General features: G+C 42.7%; 2 protein-coding genes across 8 annotated transcripts in view; one reads left to right on the forward strand and one right to left on the reverse strand.

Moving 5' to 3' along the window:
* The window catches only part of STX8 (syntaxin 8), a 266,927-nt gene extending 266,143 nt beyond the window's left edge, over positions 1-784 (reverse strand). For 5 of the 6 annotated variants that reach the window (XM_081162901.1, XM_081162898.1, XM_081162899.1 and 2 more), the window contains exon 1: positions 176-353. In XM_081162901.1, coding sequence (XP_081019027.1) covers positions 176-192 — 17 coding nt within the window. In that variant the 5' untranslated portion in view covers positions 193-353. Of the gene's footprint in view, positions 1-175 lie in introns of all 6 variants that reach the window. The other variant, XM_081162902.1, reaches the window with a different exon arrangement.
* A 139-nt stretch (positions 785-923) lies between these two features.
* Positions 924-25,823, forward strand: part of CFAP52 (cilia and flagella associated protein 52) — a 39,902-nt gene continuing 15,002 nt past the window's right edge. The window contains exons 1-8 of one of the 2 annotated variants that reach the window (XM_081162391.1): positions 924-1,060; positions 9,501-9,700; positions 10,305-10,441; positions 14,203-14,331; positions 16,247-16,346; positions 17,191-17,307; positions 20,617-20,717; positions 23,690-23,860. In XM_081162391.1, coding sequence (XP_081018517.1) covers positions 991-1,060; positions 9,501-9,700; positions 10,305-10,441; positions 14,203-14,331; positions 16,247-16,346; positions 17,191-17,307; positions 20,617-20,717; positions 23,690-23,860 — 1,025 coding nt within the window. In that variant the 5' untranslated portion in view covers positions 924-990. Of the gene's footprint in view, positions 1,061-9,500; positions 9,701-10,304; positions 10,442-14,202; positions 14,332-16,246; positions 16,359-17,190; positions 17,308-20,616; positions 20,718-23,689; positions 23,861-25,823 lie in introns of both variants that reach the window. The other variant, XM_081162390.1, reaches the window with a different exon arrangement.

The following is a 25,823-nucleotide window of genomic DNA, read 5'->3' on the forward strand; positions in this document are numbered from 1 at the left end:
ACACCGGCGCCGGCGGGATGCGGCAGCGTCCCCGTCGGCGGGGAACGGGTCCTTGCGGCCCCTCCTCTCATCCCAAAAGGCCTTCGGCCGCAGAGCCCCAGCTGTCGCCCGCTCCCGGGAGACACGGCCCACCCTCGAGACCCTGCGCTCGCGGCCGTCGGCCCCCGGGACTCACCAGGGGTCCGGAGCCATAGTGCAGCGTCCGCCGGCGCCGCGGACACTTCCTGCTCGCAGCCGCTGACTACGGCGGCCCGCGCGGCCCACGCCGTGCGCTCCGACCGAACGCGCCCGGAACCTGCAGTTTGAGAAGCGCAAAGGCTCCGGGTCCTCAACACTGTGAGGACGGAAAGCGCTCCCCCGGGGAACGGCGGGTGGGAGCGATCGGCTTCCGCTGAGAGACGCCGACAGCTGGGTGCACAGAAAATAAAATTGTTGAGCGAAATTTAATAATTTTCCCTGGAAGTGGGAGCGCCTCAAAACCCCAGCAGTTAATAGAAAATTGTATCCTGCTTAAAACAAAAGCGATCGCGGTGATAATTACATAAAGGTATAAATTTATTAAAACTCACTTTAAGTGATATGTATATTATACTTCAATAAAGCTTTTAATTTTTTTATCCAGCTTCAAACTGGATAAAGATCCGAAGAAGTATTAATTATATATTGTTTTAGGGCAGTCTTCCCATCAGAAGCAATCCTCTGTGTTTGATTAATTTTTTAAACGCCGTTAGGTACTTGAAAAAGGTCCCAGCCTCTTTACAGGGGGAAGAGTAATTCGCTCTGTGCATTCGGTGTCCCTTCCTTTCCAGAGAAACAGGAGTAGGAAGCCCCGCTCTATTTGCAAAACAGCGTGCAAACCAATCCGAATTCCCGGGGCTGGGCTTAGCGCCGGCGTGGACCTGGTGCGCATGCGCACGCTCGTTACCATAACGACCAGAAGACGCTGTGTGTCTGGAGGCTGAGACGAAAAGTGAAAAGTGTCTCGGGGTGATGGAGGTTGACATTTCGCCCAAGGCCGAGGTGGCCGAGCTGGAGCTTCAGGCTGTGATCGGCTTCAATGGTGAGGCCATGAGCACGTCTGGGCGGGCCGGCTCGGGACCCCGGGGTGGGCGGTGCGAACAGGAGCAGTGGGACACCGGGTGCGACCTGGAAGGCAGTATGGGACTCGTGGCGACCCTTCAGGGCCAAACACGGGGGGACGGGGAGACGACAGCTGCTCCTGCACAAAAGCCTTAGAAAGCCACTTCTTCGCTTAAGTCTCCATGGGCGGGATGATTATTGCCAGCGCCTGAAGGGACCAAATGCCTAAGAATGAGGGGGGGTGGCCGTGACCCTTCCCCGCCAGGTGGGCTTTCCCTGGCTCCAAGCGCCAGGCAGCTCGCTAAGCTGTCCGCCCCTCAGCAACCGCTGGCTCACCGAGTCCCTGACGGACCCTGGGACCAGCTGACTTCCAACGTCCCAGCTGGTGTATTAATAAGAAAGGGCCAGGAAGGGACCGTGCGTTTGCACAACCGCCGTAGGGATGATCCTGTGCTCTAACCAGAGAGGAGGGTTCTAACGGCGAGGGCTTCAGACCACGAACGGAGTCCAAAGGGACGCCAGGGGGCGCTGCGCGGGAGGGATGCTTTGGAGGAGGCCTTGCGGTTCTGCTCAAGTCCTTTATGACTGCCTGTGGTTTTGGACATTAAGTAAGGAAATGATGTTTGTTTTTTTCTGAAGGATGAAAACAAGCAATGGATTACATTTTAGAAAAGTGAACTTTTAAAAAGTGCATTGTAATGCCTGGAAGCTGTAAATTGTAAAACTATACATATGGAACAATCAGTGACCAAGATTTTAAGAGCATTCTAGGACATGGCTCTTGACTCTTATCTTCATTTTAATTTAGCCATCTCTGATCGAAAGTGGGCACTTGGTACACCAGAGGTATCAGCCACCTTTAGAGCTGGTTCTGAAATCACTGATAAAGAGAATGAGTGACCTGCAGTCTGTGCAGAGTCACACTGGTGACCAGTGAAGAGCCTCAAACAGAGCTCTGCAACCAAGTTCATGCTGTTTTGTGGAGCTCCAAGAGTAAATATATGGCAAATTATATCCCAATTACTTCCATGGAAATTAATTACTAATTATCTTGGCCTTTTAGAATGGCTCAAATTAATTGAATTGTTTTTACCTTGATGGTTTTGTGACAATTTATATTCTCTCCTAGTCAAATATACATTTATTTAGAACCACCATATGCCAAGTAGTATGCTATTCGCTGAGAACACAAGTACAAATTCATAGCCATACTTAAGAAGTGTTTTAAAAATTAGAAAAATACAGTGAAACCAAAAGAAAAAGCCATCATTACATTTCCCAAAATATGTGTTAAATTTCGCTATGATCCTTTTGAATATACACTTACATCGCTTACATATAAATATGGTGTATTTCTTTATAAAAGTGGATTCAGATGTATATATTCCTTTATAACAAGACTTCTTTCATTTAACAGTATGATGTATAAATCTTTCCTTAGCAGTAAATATACTCTATGCCATCTTTTTTTTTCCCAATCCTCACCCTAGGATATGTTTTCCATTGATATATTTCTTTTTAGAGAGAATGGAGTGGAGGGGGGAGGGGGGAGGGGGAGAGAGGGAGAAAGAGATAGAGAGGGGGAGAGAGAGAGACAGAAAGAGAGAAAGAGAGAGAGAGAGAGAGAGAGAGAGAGAGAAAGAGAGAGACATCGATATGAGTGAGAAACATGGATTGGTTGCCTGCTGCACGAGCTTGGACCAGGGCTGGGATCAGCCTGCAACTGACCAGGAATGGAACCCATGACACCTTGGTCCACTGAGCCAAACAGGCCAGGGTTATGCTATATTTTTGAGAAATATCTTTATTGATTTCAGAGAGAGGAAGGGAGAGGGAGAGAGAGATAGAAACATCAATGAGAGTCATTGATCCGCTGCCTCCTGCATGCCCCCCACTGGGGATGGAGCTGGCAAGTGGGTATGTGCCCTGACTGGGAATCAAACTGTGACCTCCTTGTTCATAGGTTGATGCTCAACCACTGAGCCATGCTGGCCAGGCTATGCCATAATTTTTAATATTTTAGTATAATATTCTATTGCAAAGATACGCTACAATTTACTTAAACAATACCCTGTTGTTAAGAATTTAGCATAATTTTCACTTTTTACATTTATTTTTAAATGCTACAAAGAACATCTGCATAGCTAACCTTTTAACTCTTTAACTTTTTCTTTAGGGTAATTTCTGAGTACATCTTAAAGACTTTTGATGTACCCTCCAAATTCTATATCTGATATGGAACGGAAATGTGTGTCCAAAATGTATGGGAATAATTAGAGTGACATTATTTCAAATACCTGAAGATTAAAAACAACCAAGTGTTCATCAAAAGTAAAAGGACAAACAAATTGTGGTGTATTCACACAATAGACTACTGTGCCGCAATGGAAAAGAACGAACTACCGCCGTAGCCGGTTTGGCTCAGGGCTTAGAGTGGTTAGAGTGTAATGAGCTTCACTGTGGTCTTGTGTATAACACCCCAAATATTGGAGGAAATAATCCAAATGTTCATTGATTAAAAAAACAACAAAACACCCACACACACAAAAAAAAAGTTTGAAAAAATTGATTAAAAAAAATTACAGTCCAGATATGTTTTGTAGCTAGATATAGGTGGTGCCATTGGATTGTTTATTTTTAAATGGTTAATTTTATGTTATGTGAGTTTCTCCCCAATCAATCAATCAATCAATCAATCAATCCTCAACAAAATATTAGCAAACTGAGTTCAACAATACATTAAAAGGATCATACACCACAATCAAGTGAGATTTATTCCAGGGATGCAAGACTGGCTCAACATCCGCCTGTCAGACAATGTGACATGCCACATTAGCAAAATGAAGGATGAAGGTCATGATGATCTGAAAAATGCAGAAAAAGCATTTTATAAAATTCAACATCCGTTTCTAATAAAAACTCTCAAAAAACACTTATAGGGGAATGGACCTCAACATAATAAAGCCCATATATGACAAGGACACAGCTAACATCATACTCAACAGTCTAAGATCAGGAACAAGACAAGGATACCCACTCACCACTTTTATTTAACATATTATTGGAAGCCCTAGCCAGAGCAAGTAGGCAAGAAAAAGAAAGAAAAGCCATCCAACAAAATGAAAAGGCAACCTACAGAATGAGAGAAAATATTTACAAATCGCATATAGGATAAGGGATTAATACCCAAAATATATAAAGAACTCAACTATATAGCAAAAAAACAACAACAATCTGATTTAAAAAGTAGGCAGAAGATCTGAAAGGACATTTTTTCCAAATATATACAGATGACCGACAGGTACATGAAAAGATGCTCAACGTCATTAATCATCAGGGAAAGGCAAATCATAACCACAGTGAGATATCACCTCACACCTCTTAGAATGGCTATTGCCAAAAAGACATGAAATAATAGGTGTTGGCAAGGATATGAAAAAAAGGGAACCCTTGAGCACTGTTGGTGGGAATGTAAATTGGTGCAGCCACTATAGAAAACAGTATGGAGTTTCCTCAAAAATTAAAAATAGAACTACTATATGATCCGTCAATTCCACTTCTGAGTAGTACTTATCCAAAAATGAAAATACTAAACTCAAAGAGATATATGCACCCCCATGTTCACTGCAGCACCATTTACAATAGCCAAGATATGAAAACAACCTAAATGTCCATTGATGGGTGAGTGGATAAAGAAATTGTGGTATATACCACACAATGGAATATTATTCAACTGAGCCCCGGCCAGTGTGGTTCAGTTGGTTGGAGAGTTGTTCCTTACACCGAAAGGTGGTGGGTTTGATTCCTTGTCAGGGCACATACACCAGTTATGGGTTCAATTCCCTGTCCGGGTATGTACAGGAGGCAACCAATAGATGTCTCTCTCTCTCCCTTCCTCTCTCTAAAAATCAATGAAAAACATATCCACAGGTGAGGTTTTAAAAAAAAGAATGAAATCTTACCATTGCAACAATAGGAATGGACCTTGAGGGCATTATGCTAAATGCAATAAGTCAGACAGAGAAAGACTAGTACTGTACAATCTCTCTTCTATGTGGAATCTAAAAGAAAAAAAGCTTGTAGATACAGGGTACAGACTGATGTTGCCAGAGGCAAAGGGTGTGGTGGCAAAGGGTGCAGGGGAAAGGGAGAGAGAGAGGCACTAGAGAAGGGGTCAAATTAGAAAAAAACAAACAAACACCAAAAAACCCCTCCCCTGGTGTACCCAATCACCCACGGAGCTGATTAAAATGCAGACTGATTGGCTGGAGCCTGAGATTTTACATTTCTCACAAAAAGAAAAAATGGTTAGTTTTATGTTACATGAATTTCAACCAAATAAATTATTTTTAAAATTATAGTCTTTTGTACAACAAAATGCTATATAATTCTAAGAAAAATGAGATAGATCTAAATGGAATAACAAGGAAAGATGTCTGTTAGAGTTTAAATAATGTGTGTGTGAGAAAGAGAGGGAGGGAGGGAGAGATGGGGAAACAGGGCCTATGAGCACCTACAGAGAAAAGAGAAAAAAGCGTTCATTGAAGTGGACATGTGTGACTACTCAACATCTGAATATCTTTCTATTTTAGGAGAATCTCAACATAGGTAGGAGCAGATTCTCTTCTCTTCGGTGAGGGCCTAAAAGGGAGCAGATATTTCCTCTCTTAACTCCTTGGCAGCCAATTCACAGACATGCACCATAACCGACTCAGCCACTCAGATGTTCCCACTCAGAACTTCCACTCTCAAGGGAGGAAATGCAAAGGAGCGGAGCACTATGGGAATCAGATGTTGCCCTGACTGCCGAGTGAGGGAGCAGTGAGAAGTCCAGAGTTCATGTGGCTTGGTGTTGCCTTCCTATTGGTCCCATCCATTTTTCAAGTATGATTTTCCACACTTCCTATCAATCCTGTGAGCTATTTCTGTTCCTCCCATGAAACTTTTGTCATTGTTGTTAACTTTAGCCAGAGATGACCTTTTATCTTTGCGTCCGAGAACCCTAATTACTAAATGCAAAGAAAATACTGTAAAGCTAAAGAAGAATACACAGCTACATGTTAACAATGATTATCTCTGGGCAGGGAGTATTTTAAGAGCACTTTTACTTTATTTTAATTTTTATCATAAAATTGTTCAACAAAACATCAAAATGATACACGGTTGTCCCTTGGTATCCAAGGAGGATTGATCCCAGGGCCTTCTCGTATACCAAAATCCACGTATGCTCAATTCCCTTGTATAAGGTGATGTAGTAGTATTTGCATATAACTTACGCACATCCTCCCATATACTTTAAATCATCTCTAGGTTACTTACAATACCTAACACAATGCAAATGCTATGTAACTAGTTGTCACACTATATTTTTCAGAGAATAACGACAAGCAAACAAAGTACAAATGCAACCATCATACATGTCGGCAACCAAATAATTTTTCCCCAGTTGTATTTTTGGTCAGCAGTTAGCTGAATCCACAGATGCGGAACCTGCAGATAATGAAGGCCAACTGTAGCACAAACCAAGTACCGAACACAGAGTTAACAAATTTCAGTATTTTCCCTGAGGGGTTAATTTTTTTAAGAAAGAAAATATTATACATTTAAGACCTTTCCCCCCCTCACACTATCCTCTCCTTTCTCCCTCTCTAGAAACAACCACTATCCTGAAGTTAATGTGCACCCGTGCCAGCTATGTTTTTAAATTTTACTATGTATGTAAAATATTGAAAATACTATACTACATCTAGTATAAAAGGGGACATCTGTAATATTTTCAACAATAAAGATTTTTTAAAAAAAACTATACTACATATAAACAACTTATAATGTAAGTTTGTAAGTTGGCATGTTTTTATATTTTACAAAAGTAGTATATCATGCACATTTTTAAATCTGCCTTTTCACCCAGCCTTATTTGTGCACTCTATTTGTGTTGATTCATGTTGATTTAATTTGCTTTAACTCCGCTACTACTTTGTATAAATATACCATTACTTATCTACTCCCCTCTTGATGGGTTTTTTAGTTCATTTCCAACTTTTTGCTAATATAAACAATGTCATGGTGAACATATTTGTGCGTAGCCCATGGGTGCAGTTGCAAGTATTTCTCTAGGTTATATACCCAGGAGTAGATTAATTTGGCTCTAGGGTGTGTGCATATCCAACCGTACTCAACACATTGTTTTCCAAAGCAGCTTTACCAGTTTACCCCTGGCCAAGCAGGGCGTGAGTGTTTCCTTTGCCCTCCACCATCACTAACACTTGGTATTGTCGGCCTCTTTCACTTTAGCCATCATGATGGTGATGAAATGCTATCTCATTTTTGGATGGAATTTGCATTTCCCTGAATACTTGTGAAGTTGCATATCATTTTTTTTAAATCATCACCTGAGGATATTTTTTCCATTGCTTTTCAGAGAGAGTGGAAGGGAGAGAGAGAGGGAGAGAGTGAGAGAAACATTGAGGTGAGGCAACACATTGATTGGTTGCCTCCCCTGCCAGAGCCGGGGATCGAGCCTGCAACTGAGGTATGCACTGTTGGCTGGAATCAAACCCGGGACCCTTCAGTCCACAGGCTGACGCTCTAGCCACTGAGCAAAACTGGCTAAGGCTGCATATCTTTTCATATGTTTGTTGGCTTTTTAATTTCCTCCATCATAAATTGTCTGTTCATACCCAATGCTCATTTTTCTGGTGGGCCGTTTGTGTTTGCTTTGTATATTCTGAATGTAATCCAGGCTTTTAATATGTATATTATGTACATTGCAAATATCTTCTAGTTTGGGATTTTGTTTTTCTTTTGTCTTTTGTCTCAGAAGTTTTTAATTTTAAGCATGGATGCATGTATTGGCCTTTCCTGTTAAGATTCACTCTTTTTTGTGTTATGGTTAAGAAGTCATTTTCTTGTATATACATTGAGTCTTTTTTTTCACATTTAGATCCTTGATCTACCTGGAATATATTGTTTGTGGGTGGTGTGAAGTAGAGACCTAATTTTACTTTTTCCATATGGATAGCCATATGATTATTTATAAGGAACCTGCAATTAGAAAAAAACAAATATGTACTTGAGTAGGAATAGATCACCCCCAGATATAAACCTCAGTATTATGAGAACTTACTGCATAAAAAAGGAATAATAACAAAGTGAGAGAAATCATTTACTCAATAGATACATTTGGCCATTCGAGCAAAAAGAAAATCTGTTTAGCTACTGGGATCACACTATGCACCAAAATAAATTCCAGAGGGAGTTAAATATAAAACATGAATTAATTAAAAGACCAGAAGGCTATATTAATAAATATTTATGACTCTTTTGGTGGTGAAGGGAAATAGCAATAACAAAGATTTTAAAATATCCAGAAATAGATGTAATAAGAAATGTGTGAGATCTCTCCAAAGAAAAATTGGAAATGCTACTCGGCAGGTGGGACATAAAAGGAGACTTCATGGAAAAACATACCCTTTTTTTAGAAAGGAGACATAATGTATCATTATGAAAATAATCTTTCCTTAAATTAATGTATACATTTAATATTTCCCACTAAAAATGAATTCTTAACAAGTCAAGCTGAATTTAAAGTTAATATTGTAAAATAAATATGAAGAATAACTGAAAAAAATCCTGACCAAAGATGAGTAATAAGGGAGGACTTGTGTCTACTTCACATTAAAACATATTACAAAGGCTCTGGCTGGGTAGCTTAGTTGGTTACAGTGTCAGCCCAATGCACCAAGATTGCAGGTTCAATTCCTGGTCAGGACACATACAAGAAACAACCAATGAATGCATAAATAAGTGGAACAACAAATCAATGTTTCTCTCTCTCAAAAAAAAAAAAATCAATTAAAAAAACTTATTACAAATATCTTGGCAAATATCTGGAAGATGGCGCCTTCCTGTGAGAGGTCCTAGGGCTTCTTCAAAGTACCTGGTGGAGACTTAGGACTGAAACCAGAATTTTATCTTCACCAAACTTATGCCCAAGGCAGTGAACTCATGTTTTCCCCATGCCTGTGCTCTCACCTGGACACTCACCGGGACAGGCTGGCTGCTCGTGCCTCATGGGCTCCTGCTCCTTAGAATTACAAGAATTGGCCCAAGGGCCTTGCTGTTCAAAGTAAAGAGTGTTTGGACCAGAAATTCAGCAGCAGCATTAGGCAGCTTGTCAGAAATGCAGGATCTCAGCCCCACCGCAGACCTAAAATGAGAACCTACTTTACAACAAGACACCCTGGGAATTTTATGCACGTTAAAGTTTAAGAAGTCATAGACTAGACTGACCTTGTCAGGGGATAAAATAACTTATTTTCGTTCAACTAAGGCTTATTTCAAAAATGTTCTCCCTTGTACTCAATGTTTTAAAAATTACCAGCCACTTCTGCACCTTCTTATTTTTGATCTCTCTTTAGGACACGTGCCCACTGGCCTGAAATGCCATCCTGACCAGGAGCACGTGGTTTACCCTCTGGGCTGCACAGTCCTCATTCAGGGGATCAATACCAACGAACAGAACTTCCTACAAGGTCACGGCAACAACGTCTCCTGTGTGACCATCTCCAAGAGCGGAGTATACATCGCCTCGGGACAAGTCACATTCATGGGCTTCAAGGTGACTGAACTGAAAGCAGCTCGCCGTGAATTGACACAGAGGGGCCTGCGCAGCAAAACTGCCCCGCGCGGGGCCAGCTCCGGGCCGAGGCTCACGCGTGTTTGCCCCCCGCGTCTCCCTCCTGACTTTCCCCGAGCTGGTTCTCACTCCATCAGGCCGAGCGGGGAACCCGGTGTTTTTACACCAGACGCTGCTGCTGGTGACCGGCCGCGCTCAGGAACAAAAGTCGCTGTTTAAAACCGTTTCCATTTGGTTGCTGTCATGCTTGTAGGACATGATGTCCTTTCTAGAAAAGTGACATTACTGATTATTCCTTTTTTAAAAAAATGCATTTTTATTGATTTCAGAGAGGGAGAAAAATCAGGGATGAGAGAGTCATTGATCGGCTGCCTCCTGCACGCCCCCTCCTGGGGATCGAGCCCGCAGCCTGGGGCACGTGCCCTGACCGGGAATCGAACCGTGACCTCCTGGTTCGTAGGTCCATGCTCAACCGCTGGGCCACACCGGCCGGGCCATCACTGATTATTCTGCACTGAGAGGGGTAGCCACCTCCTCGGGTTCTTTAAAGCCTGTCTGTGAGCTGACTCTATATTCTTTCTCCCAGGCCGATATCATTTTGTGGGATTATAAGAAAAGGGAGCTGATTGCCCGGCTGTCCCTTCACAAGGGCAAAATCGAAGATCTGGCCTTCTCACCAAATGATTTGTACTTGGTGTCACTAGGAGGCCCAGACGACGGCAGGTAATGAGCTAAACATATTTACTTGTGTTCCAGCAGGCTTATTTCTAGACATGTCAAGCACCCTCTTCCCTCTAACCTCCCTGTTGTGTAAAAGCCTAGGAGGAAAATTCCATAGGACAGCGGCTCTCAACCCTGGCTGTGCACTGACATCCACTGGGCCGCTTTAGAAAATTACCAATGCCTGGCTCCACCTTCAGAGAGTCTGATTCGAGTGGACAGGGCTTCAGGAGTAATAAAAGCTTCCCGCATGATTCTAATGTGCATCTAAATTTGAGAACCGTCACTGTAAAAAAAAAACACACAAAAAACCATCACCACTATTAGCAGCAGCAGCAAACACAACAGCTAATTTTTGTGAGCACTTACTACGTGGCAGGTCTGTGCTGCACTTTAACTGCATTATCTCATTTAAGCCTCACAACAACTTCGTGGGGTGGGAGCTACTGCTACCAGGAGGAACTAAATGAGGAACTAAAGCTATTGCGGGTCAGCAGCAGAGCCGGGAGACAAACCCTGGCAGTGTGGCTCCAGAGGTGGCATTTTTAACTTGCCTCACCAAGACATGATCTTTGTCCTCAAGGAACTCATAGTCAAGTTTAGGAGGCAGAGAATACATACAACTGAAATCGGGGTGGGGGGAAAGTATTTAAAAACATTAAACTGGGACGAGCCACCAGTGCAGTCCGTGTGCCTGTGTAAATAGCCTGTAGGAGAAAAACAGTAACATCTGAGATTCGTGTAGGATTCAATCCTTTGGTGCATTTTTACAGATAGTTTCTTTTTTAAAAAAATATATTTTTTATTGATTTCAGAGACAGGAAGGGAGAGGGAGAGAGAGATGGAAACATCAGTGATGAGAGAGTCGTCACTGATCGGCCGCCTCCTGCACGCCCCGCACTGGGGATCGAGCCCGCAACCCCGGCATGTGCCTGGACCAGGAATGCGAACCCTGATCTCCTGGATCCTAGGTTGATGCTCAGCTGCTGAGCCACGCCGGCCAGGCTACAGATACTTTCTTGTTTGAGCCTCACAGGTTTATTGCAAGTAAAATTTACATTACGTGTAGTTACATAGTGATAGCTCTTCGTGCACAGCAAGCCCACAGAATTTTCATGAGATTTCTTCCTCTAATAGTCATTCCCTTTCCCTGTCGAGTAGTCACAACTTCCCTGCGCCATCCCCATGTGACATTCTTGATAAGAAATGTGCCTAGAAATCCTCTGTTCATATTTTGAGCTTCACTTAAGGCAGTTGTTCTCAACCTCGGGTGCACATTGGAATCCCCTGAGGAAATTCTCAAGCTACTGATGCCTGGGTCCCACCCCAGAGATTCCTGGAGCTCGGCAATCAGGCCCCTTCCATTTCTACCATCTTTCTGCCAGAAAGATGCCAAGGCTAGGCCTTGGGGGAGAAGGACATGGCCCCTTAGCCAAGGTTAATCAGCAAAGTTGTTCATCTGTAATTTTAAGTTTGACTTTAGGCTACCTAAAATTCGCTTGCAGAAAATTGGAGGATATTGAGAAAAACATTCTAAAGAAAGTTTCTTTTCTTTTTCTTTGATCCTCACTCGAAGATATTTTTTCCATTGCTTTTCAGAGAGAGTAGAAGGGGGAGACAGACAGACACATCGATTGGTTGCCTCCCGACCGGGGCCGGAGATCGAGCCTGCAATCGAGGTATATGCCCTTGGCCAGGATAGAACATGGGACCCTTCAGTCCTCTGGCTGATGCTCTAACCACTGAGCCAAACCAGCAAGGGCAGGAAGTCTTTCCTAAAGAAAGAAAGAAAAACAAATCTTGCTGGACAAGAAAATGCACAATGCTCATCCCTAAATAGCCATGGTGGAGAGGAAGACAGGGTCTGAGGATTGGATTTGGATAATCAGAGGTCAACCCTGAACCTGTAGGAGGTCCCTTCTACCGAGACCACCTGGCACCTACACAGGGGAGGAGCAACAGAAGGGATGCTGGGAACGAACTGCGGTAGACATTTGACAGTTCGGATGTATGCATTTAAAAAAATATTTTGTAAACGATTTATGAATCTTTTTTGCATTAATATTGTCATATATCAGTGTTGTAATGCAATGTGCTTTTTGATTAACTTTATGCCAAGGATATAGTCTGTGTGTGTACATGTAAACATATGCCGCATTCTTTGCAAAGACTGCGTGATATTTCATTGTACAGATGTGCTAGAATTTATTCAGCCAACTCTCTGTCTAGGCCTTTTATTTATTTTAAAAATTTAGACTTGTTTTTGAAAAATTAAAGCTACACCTATCCATGGTTTATAAAGAAAGTATGCTTTCCTACTATGCAGATGGATTCAAAATTCATATCCCCCTCCACCATGAAGACCTCTTCTCTCCAGAGGCACTTGGATTCTTTTTTTACAGCTCTATTGAGATATATTTCACATACCATACAATTCATCCATTTAAGGACTACAGTTGAGTGGCTTTCAGCATAGTGGTTAGTTGAGTGGGTTGTTATTTATTTGCTAGAATACCTCCCCAAGGAAGTTTTTTACATGCTGTGTTGTGTAACAATCACCACAATCACTTTTAGAACATTGTCAACACCCCAAAAAGAAAGTCCATTCCCATTAGCAGTCACTCCTCACTCCCACTGCACCACCACCCTCCCAGCCCCAGGCAACCACTAATCTGCTCTCTGTAGCTATAGATTCGCCTGCTCTGGATGTTTCAAACGAATGGAGTCGTACAATATGTGACCTTTTGTGACTGGCTTCTTTTATTAAGCATAATGTTTTCAGGGTTCATCCACACTGTGGCGTGTATCAATACTTTATTCTTTTTTATTGTCAAATAATATTCCATTGTATAGATATACCACTTTTTCTTTATACTCATTAGTTGATGGATTTTTGGCTCTTTTCCACTTTTAGGCTATTATTAATAATGCTGCTATGAACATTCATGTATAAGATTTTATATATACACATTTTCTCATTTCTCTTGGGTATGAGGTACTTGGTTTTAAAAGGGGTTGTTTTTTTTGTTTGTCTATTATCAATATAAACTTTAAGTGATATGTCTCTCAATTTTTCCATTTTAGATAGTGTCTATCAAATTCTTACAAAGTAAAAAAAATGTATGGTTCTTATATTGTCTCCTACTTCCCCATTCTTGGAGATCTTGGTTATACCTTGATTTTAGACTACCTGTGGTAACACATTCTACATGTAGAAAACATGGGAAATATAAATAGACATGTTTTTACATTAACAGGGTTTGTAACATGCATATTCTATTTCTTTAATACTTTGACATAGTAAACACAAGCTCTAGGGTGGCTCCTAGCGTCCTCTGTTTTAACAAACCCTACAAGTGATTCCAAGACACGTTCAAGTTTGAGAATACTGCCTTAGGTCGTCCTCTTATTGCTTTTTTTTCTGGAATACTTCCCCAAGGAAATTTTTTACATGATATAAATGGGTGGTAAACTTTTATGCCTTGAATGTCTGAAAATGTCTTTATTTTAGCATCAGATTTGATTGATGCTCTCACTGGTTTCTAGTCTCATAATCATTTTCCTTCAAAAGTTTTGAGGCACACTCATGTGTCTTCTCATATCCAGTGTGATCGAGGGGATGTCTGGGGGTGAGGGGTCAGTGTAATTGTTTGTTCCTTTGTAAGGAACTGGTTTTTCGTTTTTTTTCTAGAACTACTGAAAATACTGTTTCTTGTTTTGAAAGGCCGGCTCCCCCTGACTTTCTCGTCCCTCTCTTCTGGCAGCGTGGTGGTGTGGAGCATAGCCAAGAGAGACGCCATCTGCGGCAGCCCTGCGGCCGGCCTCAACGTGGGCAACGCCACCTCCGTGATCTTCTCCAGGTGCCTGGACGAGGTGTTTGTCACTGCTGGCAAGTACGTGTCTGCAGGCGGGGGTCGCTTTATTTGCTCATGCAGAAAACATGGTCACTCCAGTTTGGGGGGACGTGCTTTCAATCCTGCAAATATATCTTAAAGCCTTAAATACAGTTATTTGCAGATTCTGTGCTTCCCACAGAAAATCTCCCGCTCATCTGCTCAGTCCATTTTCAGTCCTGGTTGTGCTGGTCCTGGTCGTGGGTAACACATTACCCACCATCTGTGCTCCCAGAGTGCCTTGCGCAGTTGCCCGGGTTCACTTACTGGTTGATGTTTGCTAGCACCTGCTCTTGATTTGGGTCTCATGGAATGATAGTTCGAGCATGAACTGCTCCAGGAAATTTCAAGTCTTTGACCATTAGCCACATGACATCATTTCCAGCGGGGACCAAACTGAAGGTCTGAACAGGGGCCAGCATCTGCCTAACAGCAGACATTAACTTACGGGTTCACCAGTCCCGTCTGGAATTGAAGATTAAACCTAAATAAAAGCATCCTATTTTATGTCATCTATCAGTTCAAAGGTCAAACATCTGTGACTGTCGGGGTGAAGTCTCTGCTGGCTGGAACGACGCTTTTCGGGCCCCCTGTGGCTTCCCGTCCGAGAGGCACACGTGGCCGCCTTTCCAGCCAGAGCCGAGCGTTGGTGCTGCTCCACATCTGTGCTGCTTCCGACGCGCAGCACACGTTTGTTCCCTGGGCAGTGATAAGGAAGGGTTTATTCAGAGGCCCTGACACTGCCTGGCTGGATGAAAGCCAGCCCCTAGGCGCGAACCTTAGGAAGACAATCCTCGGGCCCTGAAGCAGCTGACCCGTCCTGCCCTGTCTCCAGGGCCCACCGGGGACCGGGAAGCTCTCAGCTCCGTTCAGTTGGAGACGAGCTGAGGTGTTGGACGAAGCCTTTGCGTTATGGGGTCTCTCTGCCCCCCAGCTGCTGCTTAAGCACAGGCATCAAGCCATCCTCACATCTGAGGACAAGGTTTCTCCAGGAGTCAGAACTTGAATTTAAGCCCAAACAAAATTTTTAGGACAATGTCTAATCTAGGTCTGCTTCAGTTTCATGTGACACTGATAACTGAGCAAAAGCACCCTTAAGAAAGATTTCCGGTACGTGGCCCATACCCTGCGGTTCTCCACGATGGTCCCAATATTTTAGCATCCAAATGACAATTACCGGGAAGGGCAAGGAAAAGCTCTTTTTTTTTTTTTTTTTTTTTAGTTTAGAAAGTATATTCAAAATACTTATTGAACACTTTGAATAACTTTGAATAACTCTGGGGGCTAAAGAAAAAGAAAAACTGAACTTGATCAATATATTTTTAATTTTTTCTGCTTTAGGATACTAGCTGAAGTCTCTGTGATGTTGATCATGATATATTTATACGATTACTCGGATTAACTCAACATACAGTGGTGAAAGACCACCTATACTCCAGGCCTGGTGTTAGGTGCTGACTCTGTTGGGCTTTTTGTGCTTTGCCTCATTTCTCCTTCCTTGAAGACAGGACTCTCCATAGCGAAGTCCTTTCCTTTAAAGCAGTTTCTCACAGGCCGGCCGGCCCCTTGAAGGAAGCATACCTAGTGGACTCTGGTTTGCTCACTTGTCCCCTCTATTAGCTGCTCACCTCTCTAGCTCCAGGCTCGCGAGCAGAGAGCGCTTCAGGGAGAGCCCTGTAGACCCTTGCTCTGGGGCAGCCCCTGCCTGTTCCCATTTGGAGAGTGGGGACATAACCCTCCCCTGCTGGGCGGCTGTGAAGGTCAAATGGATGACCTTAGGTGGAGCACAAGGCTATGAGAAACCCTGCAATAGATCTAGTTCTCTTTAGCTTCAGCTTTAAGATGTACCGAAAACAGAGGAGACGGAGTGGCTGTGCAATGGGCGCCCATTTCACTGTGAATTTCCTTTCCACAGTGGGACAATTCGAGTATGGGAACTGGATCTCCCAAACAGAAAAATCAGGCCAACTGAGTGCCAGACAGGACAGATGAAAAGGATAGTCATGAGCATTACAGTAAGTGTCACTGTAAGTGATACTTTAACTATTAGTGCAAGTTCCTGTTAACAGCACTGACCAAGATGTGTGTGTGCGTGTGTGCGTGTACCTTGGGCTTGGGGTGGGGGTGGCGGTCTGGACATAGGAGACGCTGATTGAGGAGGCCCGGGTGAGGGAGAGTCTCACTTCTGGAGCTCCCTTCAGAAGGCAGAGAGGAGCCAGACTAGAGGAGCTAGACACAACTCTGGGTAGGTCTTGTTTTACTGGGACTTGGGCTGTCACATGGAGGGAAGCAGTGTGGCCAGAAGGCACATCCCTATGCCATTTATGTTATTTCTGCCACTGGAAATAAAGTTTCTAACAACGAAACTCATTGAAATGCAGCCTTTCCATAAAGAGGAATGATTCACATGTTTTCAGTGTGGCTTCATACATGTAGACATGGAGCTCCATTCTCCATTGACTTGTTTCTCTCGTCTAATGCAGAGTCATTTTATGACACAGACTTTGGAAAATATGAGATAAAAAATGCCTGTTGTCTTTGGAGGATACAGCTTCCTCCCAGGAGCCCTTTGGAGGAGTCTCAGCAGTTGGAGCCCCCAGGGCATGCACGCCAACGTCAGACACAGATAGACTTCCAGTGAAACGCACAGGCCAGATGCAGTCCAGTATTTCCTCCAGTTCTGAGTTTGGCCTCGAGCTTTTCTTACTCAGCTTTGGGTCTGAGGAAATAGAAGTAGCCATGCGCACCTTTGTAGGTCTTCTTGGTGTTTCAGAGAAATCCCATCCCACCCCTGACTGGGCTCATGGGCGTCAGCGGGCTAACCCAGGCCTTCGGGTTTCATTTCCCTCTGACCCCCAGATGGCCATGGATGACAGCTTCTTCTACGTTGGCACCACAACTGGAGATATTCTAAAAATGAACCCCAGGACTAAACTGCTGGCAGACACTGGGCCTGCGAAGGACAAGTTCAGTCTGGTGAGTGGAGACCTTCCAAGTCTACTCTGCTTTGCCGTTTCCTCGTGATTTCTTCCCTTCACTGCCAATACAGACTCTAGTTAAGAAAGAGTCTGTGGAAAGAGGAAAAGTCTGTGACGTACCTGAGGCCACACCTAAATTTGCAAGGTGCATTGACTGGTTCTCTGGGCCCTCATCTCTGTTTATATTCAGGGCAAAGGTATTCCTAGGTATCCTCAATTAGGGAATCAGAACCACACCCTTTTCACAGCTTCAAAACACAGGGCCTGTGGCTCTGTGATCTGTAACCACATTGGTCCCAGCATTTGGGCAGCCTATTGCCATGGGCAAGAGAAGTGTGCTGCTCTTTGATCTATAAGACTATGTATACATATAATTTTTTTATTTTTTTATTTTATATCTTTATTGATTTCAGAGAGAGGGCAGCAGACGGAGAGAGAGATATAAACACCAATGATGAGAGAGTCATTGGGGATTGAGCCCACAACCCGCGCATGTGCCCCAACCGGGAATCGAACCTCGATCTCCTGGATCCTAGGTCGATGCTCAACCACTGAGCCACGCCCTGCCGGGCTACATATAATTTAAAAAAATCTAATAACTAGATCTTAGATTTCAGCCTTAGCCAGCATTATAAGTCATGAGAAGACCTAGAAATTGCCAACTGTTTATATCTGCAGAATTCCTAACAATTCTGGTTAAAAGTCCAGTGAGAGACTTTGATATTCAACCAAAATAAAAAGTCTACAATCAAAGGATAATTTTACAGAGTGAATGCTGCTATTCCCAGTGCCCCCAGAAAGTTACAAGGGCTGTTTCTACTCGACTTTGAATTTGAAAGCCTGTGTACCTGCTTTTGTCCTGTCTGATAGTGGAACAGGTGGTTCTAACTAAACTTAGACACCTTCCAGCAGATAGTCCCAAGAAGCTTTGAAATACTGCACTGTGTTCCTGGGAACATGTCAGAGTCTTCTTTTTTCTAAATCCTCACCCGAGGATATGTTTTTATTGATTCTGAGAGAGAGGCATCGATATGAGAGAGAAACATCAATTGGTTGTTGCCCACACCCCCCTCGACTGGAGAACCAAATCCACAACCTCTCTGTGTATAGAAAGACGCTCCAACCAACAGAGCAGCCCGGGCAGGGCCATGTCAGAGTTTTCTTAATCATGGAATCATTTACTATTCATGCTTTTAAGGTCACCCATAAGAACGGGAGAAAGCTGTAATATAAGTAGAGAAGGGTTTAGAAATAATCCCACAGGAGATTGAGACGTAGTCTCGATGGATGTTTATAAAATTATTTTTAGGAGAGGGATTCCAATGTAGTAAGCAGGCGAAGGCAAAGCCGATTAGGTTAAGGGAGGGCCCTGCCAGTTCCGACTCCTGAGACGCCCCAAAGGGCTCCATAAAACACTACATGAAGACTGCTGGGCATCCTTGCCTCCCAGCACTTGGGATCTAAGTGCCTCCCCAGAAAAGACGCTGGCTGTCTTAGTGTTCCTGAAACCTTTGTCACTTAAATGCTATCCATAGTGGCACTCGATACGCTTATTTCCGAACCATTCGGGCCTGATGGTCAATTCCACAAAGCAATGATTCCACATGCCTTTTATACGGTGAAAATAAAATCATTGTTATGGGACGAAGGGATGGGAGGTATCACTGAAGACATTTGGTTGGAACATCAAGTGATCTTGATACCCATTTTGAAATTCTACTTAAATATTTGATCAACACTTAAAAAAGTAAAGAATTAAAATGGTTTCGAGTGGACCTATTAGGCATACAGCGCTAAAATGAAGAAGATGATGATCGTAACAATAGTGTTAACATTAAAAACAGTTCAATAAATGCTCTGACATGCTCCATAAATGTGTGTCAAAAGTGGAGCGCAGCACCCCCCTTGCACTGTCTCAGTGGACCCTCATTCCAGCCTGGTGAGATAGGCACCCCTCTCACGCATGCTTTACCGGCGAGGAAACGGGCACTTACCTCTCAAGAGCCTGTGGCCTGCAAGTGGTAGAGCTGAGCTGCAAACCGAGGCAGACTGGCTCCAGGACCTGGGCACTTGAACAGTGTCATCTATAGTATAGAAAAGCTTATTTAGAAATTACATGTATGTAACTCTGAGGCTCTGCTGAACTTCTTATCCCTTCCCCAAGTCCCTGAACAAGTGCCAAAAATATCGACTAGGGCTGTCTCCTCAGCGCCGGGCATCCGCCTGCTGTGCTGATGTGGCACTTTTGGAGTTGGGGGTTGGGGAGCGTGTCATTATGGTTCGTGCCTTCACATTCTCGAGCCTTGGTTTCTCTGCTCCAACGCCATGAAATGACTTTTGAACCAGAACAGGCAAAATTCAATTTAACGTAACTTGAAAGGATATAGTATTTGTTTTATAATATTTGAACTTGATTAAGACACAAGCCTATAAAGTAATGAGCTATATTGTTATTGAAAGTTTTAAAATGTAATATTGGTTGTGCGCATTTTAAAAGCAGAACTTCATAGTAGGGGACATTGTTAGAATTATATAAAAGTTAATGGCCACCGTGCATCCCCAAACTCTGAAGATGGCTTGGAATGGAAATGTTCTCTGTTATTTGTGAGATTATGCACTGCATGCTATAGTGCAGCAAAGACAGCCACCAAACAAGAAGGAGTCTTTTGTGCTTAGATGTTGAATATCGTCTCTCTGCATTGCAAGAGTTAAGTGAAATGGTGGCGCCCGAGGAGCGGATGTTGCTGTGGCTGTGGCTGTGCATGGGCCTTATGCTTTCCCTTTATTTGAGTGGATATAGAGTGTCCGCTTTTAACATGTTCGAAATGCACAGGTGTTTTTAAAGGGAGGAAGTGCAGTGAAGTATGTCTGCCCCTTGCGGGACCGGGAGGGCTCCTTCCAGCACAGGAGCTCGTTGCTGGCACTGAGTCCTTTTGGCCAGCCCTGGGGTGCATCGTAGACACACCTTCATCCAAGCGGCATATGGGGGCATTGATGTGGCCCTGGCCATGCCCATTGTGTCGGGCCACGCATTGATTCTTAAATTTGTTTTTTTAAATTGATTTTTAGAGAGAGGAAGGTAGAGGGATAGAGAGAGAGAAATATCGATGAGAGAGAAACATCATCGATTGGCCGCCTCCTGCACCCCCCCTACTGGGGACAGAGCCCACAATGTGGGCATTGCCCTGACCGGGAATCTTGGTTCCTGGGTTGATGCTCAACCTCTGAGCCACACCAGCTGGGCCACGCATTGGTTTTTAATAGTGAAACCTATTGGCTATATTCCTAATGTTTTTTCTCCCCCTAGGGAGTGTCAGCCATCAAGTGCCTGAAGATGGGGGGCTTGTTGGTGGGCTCTGGAGCCGGATTGCTGGTCTTCTGTAAAAGCCCCAGCTACAAACCCATCAAGTAAGTTCCAGGCCCCACAGGGTTGGGGTGGGGAGAGGCCCACCAGAGGGAGCTTTGCTTAAAGCTGGCAACTGAGTGATATTAGCAAGGTAACATCTGGTTAAGGAATTTCATCTTGCTGTTAAAATGAGTAGTTGGAATCACAATAGATGGTGGTTTCTTTGCCAGTGAAAAGATAATGGCTTATGTTGAATCAAACCAAAGTAGTCCACTATTACGCAGGGAAATACTTCTCTTCTAATAAATACATGTGTGTTTTTTTAGCTAATACATTGGTTCATGACAGAGGAAATATAAACTAATTCAACAAATAACCTCAAATTTCAAACTTTCAAAATTGGTTTATTTAATGAAATTTATTATGCAATGTTAATAGTTATACTATGTTAGTAGTTAATGCATTTGAATACAAGTTTTAATACAAATAGCCAACATTCACCAGCTATTTCTGTGTACCAGATATTATACTATGTACTTTTCATGGCTTTTCTAATTAAAATAAAATGAAAAATACTTTCTACATTGTTATTAACAAGTATTTGTTGAACACCTCCTGCATCCAAACCAACGTGCTAGGTGCTATTAAAAATTAAAGAAAATAAGGCATGGCCTTTGCCCTCCCAGAACTTACAGTCTGGTTTGGAGATAAGGTATGTACATTTACACACACACACACACACACATACGTCACTATAACATAAGATAATATAAAGCACCTCATGGTCTGGATAAAGTAAAATATTTCATAGATTTTGTAAAGAAGATCAGAGAAGGGAGTGATTTTGTTGGGATGACGAGGGCAGAGGAGCAGAGGCAGAACTTGAATTTAGCTTCAACAAAAGCCAGATCTCCCCTGGACATGCTGCACATGGCCTCCGCTAGCTCTAAGGGAGGCAGGGGTATTTCCATATGCATTGTAGAAACGGGCATCAGTTGTCTTCATTGGAACAAATCCGTGCTGCGAATACGTACCAGGTGCTGTTCTAGGTGCTTGGGACATATCAATGAACAAAGAAAATGAAAAAGAAGAAAAAAATTCCTGCCCACATGGAGCTTACATTCTAGCAGGAGGGAAAATACAAATAATAGACAAGCGAAGCACATAGCATTGAAGGGCAATGAGAACAGTGGATGCAGAGCTTGGGGGATTAGGGTTTGAGGGGAGGTGGGGACAGGTTTTAATTTTAAATCCAGTGCTCATGCCTGGCCAGTGTGGCTCAGTGGTTGAGCTTTGACCTATGATCCAGGAGGTCATGGTTTGATTCCCAGTCGGGGCACATGCCAGGGTTACTGGCTAGATCCCCAGTAGGGGGCATGCAGGAGGCAGCGAAGCAATGACTCTCTCATCATCGATGTTTCTCTCTCTCTCCCTCTCCCTCCCCCTTCCTCTTTCTGAAGTCAATAAAAACATATTTAAAAAAAAATGCAGTGCTCAGGATAGGCCTTATTGAAACTCTATTTGGACCAGTTATGTGTTTTTATGAGGGGAGAAAGTAAGGGAAGCAACTTAAGAACCATGTTGGGTAGATTCTGGATACGTGAAGTGAGTATAGAAAATTAACCCCCTAATTTTTTAATCCCTTGTTCTTAATGCGCAAATGTTTTCATTGTAGTGAAGATCCTTAGAGTCAGAGCAATTATTACAAGGTTTGTGCTATAAGTGTCTCCAAAATAACCCTGGGTGAAGCATAGGCTCAAACTGGAAGCGGTGATATCTGCCCCCTTGGGCTTGGGAAAGCAGCTCACACAAGCTGTCATGGGGATTAGTAATGTGATAAAAACAGATCCCTGACCTTGGCCCTCACCTCGTCCTCTAAGGAGCCCAGATGCCAGTGTTTAGCCAATATTTCTTGGCCACCCCCTGTGGGCTCCTCTGTGGTACCTCTATTATCTCTAATCTCCACTGCAATCTTGAATAAAAGGGATTATTCCGTGGTTGAGTAAACTAAGGCTCAGAGATTTCTAGCAATTTGTCCTGAGTCACAGAGCTCTAGATAGTGAAGGAGCCTTGGGGTCCACCCTTTCTTCATTTACTGTTCTATGTCCCACCAACACATGAATCTCTGTAAAATACTGCATTTCCCGTGCACAAGAACCCCCACTGAATTCTTATTGTCAAAACTAAATTAGTTTCAGAGAAGGTTGGGTTTCTAGGGCCTCATTTATTTACACTTTTTTTTTTTAAGTTCATACTCATTATATATTTGGGGAGCAGGGAGATTTGGAAAGTAGTAGAAGATAAAACAATCCCTGAAAGTTCAGATGAAGATAGCCACGATTAACATTTTATTTCTTCTTGTCTGAGTTATTCAAATAGTTTTAAAAATAGTGGTACTTATTTTGTATATAAAATTTTGTATTCTGATTTTTTACTTAATGCAAACAGATAAGCATTTTTAATATTATTATATAATCTTTTTAAAAAATTTGTGGTAATATATATATACATAAACTCCATAATCTTTTCAATATGATTTTAATGGCTAGGCAAATATTCTTTGAAGTTGCTGTCTCATAGGTCCTTTAACTATTCCATTACAATTGGGCATTTAGGTTGCTTCCCACTTTTCACGCTTTTAAATAAGGTTATAATAACATCCTTTGACATAAGGGTTTCTCCCCCCCGATTTTAGGATCATTTCCCAGAAATGGAATTCTTCAAGTGTTTAATCGCCCAGGTCATTTGTGCCCATATGGGTGCCTGGAACATTCCCTCTGTTCAGATCCTATCACGTTGCACAACCCGTTTCAGACGACATCTCCCTGATGAAGATTTCCTGTTGTGACCTATGCTTGCCTCTCCCCTTGCTGACCACGAGCACCAGTTTTGCACCTCCTGCCTTTCTAACTGTGTCACCTCCCTGAAGTCATTTCCCAGGTCACGTGCCTGATTTGTACCCTCTGTAATGCTTCGGATGGTTAATAAATAATTGCTAACTGGATCTACTTTACAATTTCGCTTCTCCCTAAAGGAAAATCCAGTTACAAGGTGGTATCACCTCTATCACGCTTCGCGGGGAAGGACACCAGTTTTTTGTAGGAACAGAAGAATCACACATTTATCGTGTCAACTTCACAGATTTCAAGGAGACTCTCATCGCGACTTGTCACTTTGAAGCTGTACAGGACATTGTGTTTCCATTGTAAGTAGAAGAGGAAATATTTTCACCCCTAAAAACAATAAGAACATGGAGATTTGGTGCAGTGTGCAAGGACGTTTAATTTTATCAATGCATTTTAAATATCTATTAGCATAATAAATCATAATAGATTGTGTTTATGTTTTTATTCTCCTTAATTTTTCTATTGTAGTGAATTATTTTAATAGATTTTTCTGTTTCCTTCACCACACAACTACATGAGGTTTTATAATTCAAACTGGGACTTCTTTAGAATGTTAGCTTTCCTATTTAATCCATCACTAAAAGGATAAATAGGCTGGCAAAACATTTCTCCATTTCTCCAGCACTGTCTGGAAAAAGCTGAGCAGTGCCTTTTTCCACACTTCTTCCAAGTCATTTGTTTTGCACCTTCGGAGTCTCCCAGAATTGGCAGACTTAATGGTGTGAGCATAGGAGCTCTTCTGGATGTAGTTGCCGTATTTCTGGGTAAACCCCACACAAAGCAAGGGACACAAATAACCATCAGCAGTTTTGATATCAAGAAGAGCTTCAGCCATAGTTTGCTCTTATTTGACTTTGAAACACATTTTGTCTTTGGTGAGATTCATTCCTTGTAGCTGGTCAGACAGTTTTGGCTCTGAACTTCCTTGGCATTGAGCTTGAATTTACAGAATTCACAATTATTGTTCCACAGGCAGCAAGACTCAGTTTGAAAACTCGGTCCTTAAGATCATGAAATGTAGTTTTGGTTGCCTGAGCCGTCGTGATTAGGTTTCCCCGAATATTTGTAGCAGTGAACATGGCTGGTGCTTCCCATAAGTGAACCTTTTTTGAGAATTGATTGGGCCTTTCCTTTTTGTCTCACTTGCCCCCTCTTTATCTAAGGAGCTTTGGGTGCCTTATATAAGAGTAGATTTTTAACTGTCCTTTCAAATTCTCATATAGTTATTGACCTATTCAGGTTTTGTAACTCTTCTTTTTCTAACCCCCCCCCCTTTTCTTTTGAAAAGCAGCCTTTTAGAAATATAGTTTAAAAGAATTGTCTTTTCCAACTCTTTATTTTTAACCTATTTGTATTGTGAAGTTTTAGATAAGACTTGGTCTTTCAAAGGACTTAATCCATTCATACTTATTACTATCTAATAAGTTCATAAATATTTCCTATTTAGCATGTTTCTTTTTTCCTTTTCTTGCCTTTTGTTGTTAGTGATCGTATTTTATTTGGTTCAGCCTTCCCCTTCCCCACTGCTGGTGGCTTGGAAATTATTCATTTTATTTCTCTTCATTTAAGGATTACCCTTGAAAAATTTTTTTAAAATATGTCTTTATTGATTTTAGAGAGAGAGGAAGGGAGAGGGAGAGAGACAGAAACATCGATGAGAGAGAAACACCGATCGGCTGCCTCCTGCAGGCCCCGCTGGGGATGGTGCCCGAAGCCCAGGCATGTGCCTGACCGGGAATGGAACTGGTGACCTCTCGGTGCACGGTCCATGCTCAACCACTGAGCCACCCCGGCAGGGCTACTCTTGAATTTTTAATATGCATATTTCAACCTATTTTTCTGTCAAAGACTGCAGTTAACCATCATAGATATTTTATTTTCCAAAGAAGCAAGAGCCTCAAGCTTTTATTTGCCTGTTCACCTTTCACCAGATTCCATGCTAACATTATTGAGACTTCCAGACCAGATTGTTTGATTTCTCTGTTCTCGTTGGTCTTTGCCTTTATCACTCTCCTTTTTGTCCACATCTTCCCCTTTGATTTTTTGATCCGTACTTATCTGAGTACATCTTTGTTTAACCCTCAAGCTTGAGCAATAGTTTGGCCAGGCATAAGAGGAATTTTAATGAACTTTATAATGAGTAAAATTACATATGGAAAGTACATAGATACAAGTAACCACCCCCGTGAACATCACTCCCATCTGACTACCACCCAGGTCAGGCAAGAGAGCCTTCCCAGCACCCCCACGCACCCTCCTCAT

Source organism: Miniopterus schreibersii (assembly GCF_964146895.1).
Source record: "Miniopterus schreibersii genome assembly, chromosome: 16".
NCBI classification, from domain to species: domain Eukaryota; kingdom Metazoa; phylum Chordata; class Mammalia; order Chiroptera; family Miniopteridae; genus Miniopterus; species Miniopterus schreibersii.